Source organism: Lissotriton helveticus, chromosome 6 (genome assembly GCF_964261635.1).
Source record: "Lissotriton helveticus chromosome 6, aLisHel1.1, whole genome shotgun sequence".
NCBI classification, from domain to species: domain Eukaryota; kingdom Metazoa; phylum Chordata; class Amphibia; order Caudata; family Salamandridae; genus Lissotriton; species Lissotriton helveticus.
The window spans coordinates 2,096,989,389-2,097,001,336 of record NC_136067.1 but is presented as its reverse complement, the minus strand read 5'-3'; the positions used below and the strand labels follow the sequence as shown (position 1 = coordinate 2,097,001,336).

General features: G+C 40.4%; 1 protein-coding gene across 1 annotated transcript; it reads right to left on the bottom strand.

Annotated features, from left to right (window-relative positions):
* Window positions 1–9,178: 9,178 nt before the first annotated feature.
* Window positions 9,179–11,479, bottom strand: LOC144764034 (uncharacterized). The gene has a single exon (XM_078650173.1). The coding sequence runs from the start codon at window positions 11,110–11,112 to the stop codon at window positions 9,697–9,699; it is 1,416 nt and encodes a 471-aa protein (XP_078506299.1). The 5' UTR covers window positions 11,113–11,479; the 3' UTR covers window positions 9,179–9,696.
* Window positions 11,480–11,948: the final 469 nt, after the last annotated feature.

The following is an 11,948-nucleotide window of genomic DNA, read 5'->3' as shown; positions in this document are numbered from 1 at the left end:
AAGAAATCTAGCTATTAATTTCTGTAACAGTTGCATTGTGAGGCACTTTGATGCTCACTGGAGTTTACATATTGTCACCTCTGTGAGCGACTGGCAAGTTGCCCTCGGACCTTTTCTTGACCAATCCTTCGGCACCTACGATGACTGCCACTATTTCTGTTCCTTTGTTCCACATTTTATTCAGGTATTTCATCCCCTGTAACTGTGTGCAGGTGTGGATTCTTTATTGTAGCAACTGATGACTGTTTTAAATGAAAGACTTCACGATCAGCACAACTTACACTCTCCAGTGCATAATTTCTGATCAAGCATTAGCTATTCTTTTGTAATGAATGCCTTCTCAGCCTGAAGAGAGATACAGTTTCTTCCTGGAATGCATGTTGACACATTAGGTTGCCCCTGAAATAAAACACTTTGTAAGAAAAATTTATTTCTGCCATTATGGACTATCGGGTCAGCACCTGGTCACATTTATTGCTTTAGTTACTTCCAAGTGTGGATTTTCAGATGTTGCATTAATAGTCCCTTTGCAATGATTGCTTGTCACATTCAGTATATTCCTATAGTGTCGCTCCTTTGTGGAGGACAGGTGTCCCACTAGACTTTATGATGTTGCATTGGATTTGCCTTTGTAAAGGATGTCTTGCCACATTGAGTACAGTGATATGCATTCTCCACCATCATTACTTTCTCCTCTGTGTTGACTTACTGTTTTTATAGAAGCTGTGCCCTGCCAATAAATGTGAATTATCACATTCAGTACATTTATATGGTTTCTCCCCAGGGTGGCCTTTTTGTTGTTGTGTTAGGTCTTTCTTTTTTGACAAATATTTGAACACATTTGTTATGATATGCATTCTTCGTGTCATGACTTTCTTCCCTGTGTGGACTTTAATGGTAAATTAGCTGTGCCTTTCTAATAAATGCCATTTCTCTTCCATGTGAACTTTTGATATAGTGTTAGTTTAAAAAAAAACATATGCCTTGTCATAGTACGTGCACTGACATGGTATCTCTCATGTGTGAACTTGCTGATGGTACATTGGATGTGCTGTGCCCTTCCAATAAATGCCTTGTTACTTTCTGTACACTCATGCTGTTGCGTCATTAAGAACACGTTGTCACATTCTGTACATTCATTCAGATTTTTCCCAATGGGGACTTTTGGATATTGTTTTAACACTCCCTTTCTAATGATTGGCTTGCAGCATTCAGTGCAGTCTTAAGTGTGGACTTTTTAGGTTGTGTTAGCTCTCCATTTCTTATGAATGCATTGCCACTTTCAATACATTGATATGGTGTCTCTCCAGTGTGAACTATCCCATGTCATATTCAATTTTGTTGAGTAATACATCCCTTTTGACATTCTGTACATTCATATGGTTTCTCCCCAGTGTGGACCTTCCGATGTATTTTTAAACTGTGCTTTGCAATAAATCCGTTGTCACATTCTGTTCATTAATATAGTTTCTCCCCAGTGGGGATTTTCCAATGTTGATTCGGTGCACCATTTAATATAAATGCCTAGTCACATTCTGTACATTGATATGATCTCCCTCTAGTGTGTTTATTCTGATGTTGCTTCAGCTCTCCCTTTGTTATAAATGTTTTGTCAAATTCTTTACATTCATATGGTTTCTGCCCGGTGTGGACTTTTTGATGTTGCATTAGCTATGACTTTCTAGTAAATGCCTTCTCACATTCAGTGCAGTTAAATGGTCTCTCTACGGTGTGGATTTTCTGATGTTGCATCAGCAGTCCATTTGTAACAAATGATCTGTCACACTCTGTACATTGATATGGTTTCTCCCTAGTGTGGATTGTCTGATGTTGTTTTAGCTCTCCCTTTGTTATAAATGCTTTGTCACATTCAGTGCATTGATATGGTTTCTCCCCAGTGTGGCTTTTCTTTTTTTTTTTTTTTTTTTTTTGGGTGAAAAAGTTGGTACATAAATGGACAAATTTCAACAATTATTACATACATGATAAGAATTTGATAAATATTTGATATATTTACATACATTTTTGAATACATTTTGTTAGCGGGAACGAGGAAAAATAAATAGATAAATAGGGTTAGAAATCAGCTTCAATTAATTGGAGACAAACAAAGTTTTTATCCATTTCTATCTGTTCTCCAATTAGTTACAGGAGCCCATAGGCGTATACACTCCTTACGTTGCCTCATGCCTTTATATTCATAGAGGCAGGATTCTATGTTATGAATTCCTAGAAATCTCGAGAGCCACATCTGAAAGGATGGAGGGTTCGTATCTTTCCACGCCGCAGAAATTAAAATTCTAAGTACAGCAACAGATAAAAACATTAGATCTCTTTCAGCCTCGCCTAAACCCAACTTTGAGTCTGTACCCAGTAAAATTAGAGTAGGGGATAGGTCGATGGACTGACCTAGCAGCCCCTCCATAAATTTAATTATTTCATATTTAACATTATCCAACTGTTTGCAGGAAGAAAACATATGTATAATGTCAGCCTGACTTTCATTACATCTGGGACAATTATCATTTTCGCTTAGACCCCAGGCAAATATCTTCGCGGGTGTATGGTAAAGATTAAAAATAGTCTTGTAGTGTTGTGCGCGAAGGTTTGATGCCCGGAATATTTTTTTATTCAATACGAGAGCGAGGTCGAGATCGACATCAGAATCTCCTAATTTTGTCGCCCAGTTAGACTCAACCTTCTCAATATCATCCGGGATTTGGTCCAATAGGCAATTATATAAAATCTTAATCTTCCTACAACCTCTATTTAATAACTCAATCAGTGGAAAATCTGCTGTATATGAAATCTGTGGCCTGACTGCCCTAATTGCCCTGGTAACTTGACCATAAACCAGCCATTGACTGTCTGGAATACCAAATCTTTCCTGCAGCATTTCGAACCCCAGAATTTCACCTTCTTCAATTACATCTCCTAAGGATCTAAGCCCCAACCTTTTCCACATCAGCAAATTATTATCATTTTTTAGTTGAGGAAAGAGAGATGAATTATACAGTTGCTGATAGGAATTGATTTTCGGGATATTAAACATTTTCATAATTGCTTTCCAAACCTTCCATGCGCCAATCAGTGTCTTCAATCTTGTTTTTTATAAAAGCTTCGTTCCAATTCGCACTGAAATACATTTATAGTCTTTTCACCCAATAGCATCCTATATATCTGGGGCGGGCATTGTTGATCTACAAACCCAGGTGTTATATCAGGTACAGATGTAGATTGAAATAGAGTAGTCATTTGGGTTAGCAAGCAGGCCCAATGATATAACTTTAAATTCGGCAATCCCATCCCACCCCTTTCTCTGGGCAGTGCCATTAAGTTTGTAGATCGCCTTACCCTGCCGTATTGCCATCCAAATCTGATAAACATAGATTCAAGTTGTTTCATGATCCTGTCCTCTATTGCTAAAGGGATGGCCCGAAATAAGTAGAGAACTCTAGGGAACATAGACATTTTAACTGCATTTACCCTTCCTATTAATGAGAGGTGTAACACATCTATTCTTTTTAATTCCTTCTCAATATCCTTAATAAGTGGCAGATAGTTCTCGCTTACAATTTTCTCAACATTGGAATTAATTTTTACCCCTAAATATATGGCAGAGTCGACGAATCTATAGTCAGTTTTGGCTATATTTTTAGAACAAATAACCTGCGTTTTTGTTTCATTTAGAAGATAGCCTGACTCTTCCCCAAATAGTTTAGCCATTTGAATTAGAATAGGAAGAGTTTGTTGTGGATTATTTGTTAACACTGCAAGATCGTCAGCATAGGCCAGTATTTTACTTGAATAACCATTGCATATCACTGGAGCTATCTCTGGGCAGTTAAAAATACACTGTATAAGGGGGTCAATATACAGCGCAAATAGAATAGGGAAACAGGGACAACCTTGCCGAGTCCCTCTTTTTATATCTCGCCGATTGCTGTTACCTTAGCAGTTGGTTCTACATACATGGCTTTAAGGGCCCCTATAATATTGGGACCAAATCCCCTCGCCTCTAAGATAGCCCAGAGAAAGTTCCAGTTCACACGATCAAACGCCTTCTCTGCGTCGAGCAGGATCATAGCGACATCCCCCCCCACACGGCAGCCTGGGCATCAAACAAAGAGATTGCCCTACAGGTATGATCCGTTGTACCCCGACCGGGGACAAACCCATGCTGCCATGGGGATACTAGATCGCCGATTACCCTACTCAGCCTCTTTGCCAGAATTTTAGAATAAAGCTTAGTATCAGAATTTATTAGTGAAATGGGTCGGTAAGACCCCGCCTTTTCCGCCGGTTTCCCCTTTTTATGGAAGATTGCTATATTTGTTTCTTTCCAAGAGGCGGGTGTTGATCCTGTACACATAACCCCATTAAACAAATCTACCAGAAGCGGAGTGATTTCGGTTTCTATTGTTTATAGACTTCTAAAGGTATCCCGTCGGGACCTGAAGCTTTACCTGAGGCCAATTCCCGCAATGCGACTGTTACTTCTAATATTGTAATTTCTTCTTCCAATTTTTTTTGATTGAGTCTTCTAAAAGTGGGCCCCGATCTCGTATTCCTTCCCCTGGTTTCTTAGTAGGTTCTTCCTGCTCATACAGCTGCTGATAAAATGTTTCGAATACTCTTAAAATGTCCTTACTTTCTGTATAGCTGATCTCATCCACTTCTATACATACAATAGTGTTTCTTGTTTTTTCCTGCCTTAACCTGAGGGCAAGTGCTCTCCCTGCCTGCTCACCGGTCTCATATCTTTTAACCCTATTTGATTGGTATCCTCCTGTGACTTTCATGGTTACTTCTTTCTGGAGTGCGGCTTTGATTGTCAGTAAAGCTTCCTGGCTTGCAGTGGTATTAACCCCTTTGATTATATCAGTCATATGTTGTTCTTCTACTTTTACTAACTCTTTCATTAAACCATCAATCTTATTTCTATCTTCCTTTCTTAATCTTGCTGAACAGCTAATAGTTTTACCCCTCAATGCTGCCTTAAAAGTTTCCCAGACTGTGTTTCTAGACGCACTGTACCTATTTACTGCAAAGAATTGTGGGACCCAATTTTTCAGATGATCTATAAATCTTTTATCACTAAGGAGCTTTTTCTCAAAGGACCAGGAATTGCTTTTTCTTTCCCTCTGACCTATACTATATGATAGAATTAATGGATTATGGTCAGAAACCACTTTAGGAAGTTTAAGTATGTCAACTTTCGATAACTCAGAGGACGAGATCAGGAAGTAATCTAATTTCGTGTATTTTTGGGCAGGATTAGAGAAGTATGTGTATCCAAAATCCAAGGGGTTTTTGACCCCCATACATCAAGCATCCTGTGAGAGCTTAGAAGAGATCGAATAGATTGAAAGACCTTGGGTTTCCGACCTGCATATGGTTCAGATCCGACCCAATCAGCTGAAATATTTAAATCCCCCGCTATTATCAACGGTGTAGCCCAACCCACAAGTTCGGTTTCTAAAAAGTCGAATATTTCAGGCTCATCTTGATTGGAGCCGTACACCACACATAAGGAGAAACCGAGGTCTAAGTCAGCAATTACCCATCTCCCATTGCTATCCACCTTCACTTTCCTTGCTTTACCTAGGGGACCTCGAATCAGTATAGCTACACCTCGAATTGTAGACGTCTGTGTAGAACAAGCTATTAACTCAAAGCCACCCAGTGAAAGTAGATTGCGTTTTGACCATGGGAGATGGGTTTCTTGTATACAGATAATATCAATCCTTTCATGCCTTACTAAGAATGCCAGTCTCTGCCTCTTCCTCCAGTCATTCAGTCCTCCCGCATTAATAGTGCATATTCTAATGCTTGCCATTTAATTGTTTATATATCTCATCACTCAGATCCCTAATCATGTTATTGTCCTTCTCAACAAATCGTTGTCCAAAATTGTACCACTTTCCTTTTTTCTCGTTTTTCCACCCTTCCACCAACCAATCCCACCCCTCAACCCTCCCTCCCCCCCTTCCTCCTTGACCCTTGCCCCCCCCCCACCCTCCCCAAACCGGCTCCAGGTGTGGGCGCCCATGGTCATAGTGCCTCAGTGCCCCCCCCCCCAGCCATGCGTGAGTGTATTATTTACATACATAGAAAAGTCTTTGTGATCAAGGATTCTTTTCTTTTACTCCTCTGGAAAAAGTTTTCGTGTATTATTTCACTTGTAGGTAATGATTGTTATTGTTCTCACTTCATTTTGCACAAACTAAACATTCTTATTTTGACAACTATTATTTGATCCTCATAGGAAAAGAATTAGTTCTTGCTCATATTCCCGGTCTGGTTTTTTTGCAGTCTCCGAGATTTCTTTAAGATAATTTTCTGCTTGTATTTCGCTAGTGAAGCTCCGAGTAGATCCTCTGAATATTATTTTCAGTCTTGCCGGGTTTTGTAAATACACTTTAGCACCAATCTGCTCAAAGGGATAAAATAGCTGCCTCAGCCTCCATCTCCTTTCCAAGGTTGCGTGGGCAAAATCTGGTCTTACAAAATATGTACTACCATTGTATTCTTTCTTGCTTGTGGGGCGAGCTAAATCATATATGGTTTCCCGAAGTAAAAAATTTCCCAAAAATACCAACATTGCCCTTGGATATTTAGATTGATTCTGAGTTTTTTTAGGATGAGTCAGGGGAAACCGATGGGCTCTTTGGACTTCTTTCTCTAGGTCCCAGGTTTGCAGTTCGGGCATAGATGATTTGAGGAGTTTAATTATGTATCCCCTTGGGTCGTTATCTTCGACACCTTCTGGGAGCCCCAGGAAACGCAGATTGTTCCGCCGTGCTCTATTTTCCTGTTCCTCCGCCTTTATCATTAGGTCCTGAATAGCACCTTCTTGCCTTTTTTCCTGTTTTTGCAGATAAGTGACATCCTTTTCTAAATGGTCAGTTCGTGTCTCAACTGATACCATCCTTTCAGAGATTGCCAGGCATGTGCTGCCCACCTTATTTACCGCCCCTTGGAGCTTTTGAACAGCTAAATGATGCTTTTGAGTATCGTTTTTGACATCTTTATGCAATTTCTTTATTGAAGTCAATATTTTTTTCAAAGATGGTTCGTTTGCCTCTCCTGCCTCGTCATATTCAGAAATGTCCGCAATTGATTCCTCCCCACTTTCCTGAATCTTCGTTGTTTCTATTAATTTTTTAGATTTTAAATTTTTCCGAGGATCAGTCAATTCTGTGTTGCTTCCTTGATCAGTGGTTTCGTCATAGGTTGATTTATTTAATCTTTTATTCCTTGTTCTTCTTTTCTCTAATTTTTTCCTTGGTGTGCTTCCTTGTCCATGATCACTCTCCTTCCTTGTTTCAGAACGTCCAGATATTGCCGGGGATGATAGTTCTTGGTCTCTTCTTTTGTTAACTTCACTCGTCTCACTAGCAGTCGAGATCCCTGTCTCATACATGTCTACATCGGACTCTTCAGAGTTTGTATCAATTCCTAGCGACAGTCGTTTATCAGGTGGGGGATTCAGGATTACTTGTCCATCGACCACAAGATTGTTTCTTGCATTTCCCCCGTCCAGTACTGTTGACTCCTGTGTTATTACCGCCTGCCTTAGCCCTTTATTTGCCCCAGTTTTGGGCACTGGGATAAAAATATTTAATATGCTAGGCTGTGATGCCATTGACTCCCCCGTCATCTTTGCATTTGCTTTTAATTCTTTGATGGTTTGTAGGCGTTTTGCTTTTTTCATCATTAATTCCATCTCTCCAGTGTCTTCATGGTCTTTCTCCTGCTCCTTATGTTTCTCTTTAATTTTCTCTTTCTTTTTTTCTGATTCCATGCCACTGCCTTTGCCTTTAGCCGCTTGCCTGTCGCTTTTTTTCCCCCTTTTTTTAGTTTTTCTTTGCTACCTTTGTCGTCCTCCTTCCCCTTCTCTTTTTCATTCTCATTCCCATTCTCATTCTCTTTAACTCTCTCCTTCCCTCCATCTTGTTCCTGTTCTTTATTTTTTATGTCTTTGGCTTTGGTCCCTCTTGTTTCCCGTCTTTGCGGCATTGGTTTCAAGGTATGGCCCCTGTCCACTTCTTGCACCTTCTTGTTAGACGTATTAGGCTCATCCGACTCAGGCTCTTCATGCTGTTGTACTTCCCATATAGTCGGTTGGAGCATGGAAATATCACTGACCTGGTTCTGATCCTGTAAATCATTTATCACCTCCTGAGTACTTTCTTGAAGATCCTCCATCCTTTTTATATCCGTTACATTCATCTTGTCTATCACTTCTTGCCCTAGACTTTGCTCGTTGTTCTTTTTTTCGTACCTTTGTATAACTGGCTTGATCTGGTTCAGGTATGGAGTAGTTGATCCCTGCCCTGTTTTTACTAAATTTGGTATGTTTGAGATGCCACAGATGCTCAGGTTTATGTGTCGTTTTATTCCGTTTCCTTGGACTTTGGGTTGACAGAGAAGACACAGAGAGCTGAATCTGCTATTAACAACCTCACAGTGACATTTACGGTTATATTGCTTCTGCATATATTGTGTATATTGCCTAACGCCACTTCGTGGAGTTTTAAGAAGTTCCTGGGTCGTTATCACTGTTACTGCCACCTTTATGACCGTCTTATCAGATAATAAATCAATTTTTCTCTTTCTCCAAGGTAGCACTTTCCGTTTCCAGTGATACTCTTCTCGCATTCTTAAGTGGAATATAGAATGTGTGCCTTTAAGACTAGAGCCCCCTCCTCTTTTTTTTTGTTTCCCCTCCCAGCTTGTACAAATGGCCACTGTCAGCCTCCGACCAAGTGATTGGTAGCTGAAGCCCGAGGCAAAGGTCAGAACCTTCCAGACGGCTGAGCAGTAAAGGTGGGCTGAGCAGAGAAAACGAATGTCAAAGGCAAATTTCTTTCTATTTGCTGCGTTTTACATCAGTTTGTAGCGTAATCATATTTTAGTGTCTTAATGTCTTGGCCCTAGCCCTAGTCTTTTTTTTTAGATATCCTGCTGCAGATACCTTGTTTGCTATTGAGTTATCCGATGCAAGTTTTTTTTTCCCCGCTTTAGAGCCTGGTGCTCCTTACTCGCTCCGTATGCTCACAGCCCTACACACCAGCTCCTCACCTTCCAATTAAGCTTGAGCTGATCAACCGAAGCGGCACCGATTAATACTTACAAGCAGGAGTAGAGATTGCATGGAGAAGTGAATGGGCAAAGGGCGAAGGCAGCTGCCGTATTCAGTAAGTCCGTATCTTTTCCTTTTCCTTCTGACAGGCTGTTGATGGATTGCAGGCCTCCGTCTGTCCAACTCGAGACGACGCCCAGAACCACAGAGAGAGAAAAAAAAACGAAACGCTTTTTTTTTTGTGCCAGTACCGTACAGGAGAGTCTCAGAACTCTTCATGAGAGGGTTCAAATAGGGCTCAAAAACGTATGTTGTTTAATGTCAGTCAATCAATGTCACAGCATCAGAGAAGGTCCGGAAGGTGGGGTGAGCTTTTTCTGACTTTTTCCGACTTTACAGCTCCCAATCGGGCTCTGAAAAAATAATCAAGTCTTTTTTTCTTCTCCTCCTTTCAACGACCATCATAAGTCCCCGTTTTTTCCAGGTTTTATCCAACTCAATCATCTTTATGTTCTCGCTGGAGGAAGAATGATGCAGTTTTTCCACTGCATTTTCCCTTGATTTCCCCTGCTCTCACGCATAGCTTATCAGGGGAAGAAAGAGAGAGCTCAGTCTGCGACTGCTCCCATCGACGCCATCTTCGTTCTCCCCCCCCCAGTGTGGCTTTTCTGATGTTGTTTCAGATCTGCCTTTCTTATAAATGCTTTGTCACATTCAGTGCATTCATACGGTCTCTCCCCAGTGTGGACTCTCTGATGTTGCATTAGGGTTCCACTTGTAATAAATGATTTGTCGCATTCTGTACATTGATGTGGTTTCTCCCCAGTGTGGATCTTCTGATGTTGTTTTAGCACTCCATTTGTTATAAATGCTTTATCACACTCTGTACATTGATATGGTTTCTCCCCAGTGTGGATTTTCTGATGTCGTCTTAGCTTTGAATTTGTTATAAATGCTTTGTCACATTCAGTGCATTCATACGGTCTTTCCCCAGTGTGGATTTTCTGATGTTCCATTAGGGATCCACTGGCAATAAATGCTTTTTCACACTCTGTACATTGATACGGTCTCTCCCCAATGTGGATTTTTTGATGTTCTTTTAGGTTTCCATTTGTAAAAAATGCTTTGTCACATTCAGTGCATTCATATGCTCTCTCCCCAGTGTGGACTTTCTGATGTTGCTTTAGGGCTTCACTGGCAATAAATGCCTTGTCACAATCTATACATTGATATGGCCTCTCACCAGTGTGGATTTTCTGATGTCGTTTTAGCTTTCCATGTGTCATAAATGCCTTGTCACATACTGTACATTGATATGGTCTCTCGCCAGTGTGGACTTTTTGATGTTGCTTCAGACTTTCATTTGTTTTAAATGCTTTGTCACATTCTGTACATTGATATGGTCTCTCTCTAGTGTGGGTTTTCTGATGAAGCTTCAGCTCTCCATTTGTTTTAAATGCCTTGTCACATTCTGTACATTCATAGGGTTTCTGCCCGGTGTGGACTTTCTGATGTCGCATTAGATGTGGCTTTGTAATATAAGCCTTCTCACATTCAGTACAGTTAAATGGTCTCTCTCCAGTGTGGATTTTCTGATGTTGCTTCAGCTCTCCATATGTTAAAAATGCCTTGTCACATTCTGTACATTCATAGAGTTTCTGCCCGCTGTGGACTTTCTGATGTTGCATTAGATGTGGCTTTCTAATATAAGCCTTCCCACAATCAGTGCAGTAAAATGGTCTCTCTCCAGTATGGATTTTCTGATGTCGCTTCAGCTCTGTGTTTGTTATAAATGCCTTCTCACATTCAGTGCAACTAAATGGTCTCTCTCCAGTGTGGATTTTTTGATGTTGCTTTAGAATCTTCTTCATTCGGAACACTTTATTACATTCTGTGCATTGATATGGTCTCTCCCCGGTGTGGATTTGTTGATGCTCCTTTAGAATCGTCTTCTGTCTGAACACTTTATTACATTTTGTACATTTATATAGTTCCTCTACTATGTGGACATTCTGATGCTTCATTACAGTCAGTCTATCTTCATGCTTTTTCTCCAGTATGAAATTTCTGATGTTGTAGTTACTCTTTCTCTGTCTAATAAATGTTTTGTCACATTCTAGATATCCATACGACTTCTCTGTTGCGTGTTGTTTCTGATTCCAGGTTAGCTATTCCTTGATAATGAGCACCTCAGACTGGCTTCAGTATGTCTGCGTGTTACTTCTTCAATGTTTATCAGCTGGTGCCTAAGAGCCAAGTACAGACCTCATTGGGCAGAGTGATATTTCTGCTGTCGACTTTGGTGAGTCATTAGTCTTCAAGGGAAGAGCTTTCGAGGCACACAAGTGATGTTTAATGCCTTTACCTTTGTTGTTTATCACTGCAATTGTTTCACCTGTTAGATTAAGAAAAAGAAACACTGAATAAGCTGAAATGCAAAGCCCACCAGAAACATGTATTTGCATTTAATGAGAGTTTTAACTATCCATATAAACAAGTGCGCTAAAGAAATTCTAGATTACACTTTCAATGTAAAGATGCAATCAGCTGAGCAAGGGCAGACGATCCGTCTGTGATCCCCTTCTATCAAAGAGTGTAAACTCAAAGAGTAACTAAGACACCAGAGAAGGTTCCTACAATGTTAAATCCATAGCGACAAGAGTCCTCCCTTCTTATCCAGGGAATGCTTCTTATTATCACACGGCATAACAAATAATACACAAAGCATCACAATAACAGTCGGAAACAATAGCAACTGCTGCAAGGGAGTCCTTTATACGATCAGAGACCCAAGGATAGGACCCGGACAGGTAATCTGAGCATCTTCCAGTTAGTGTAACTCCAGAGATCTGAGGCTCTG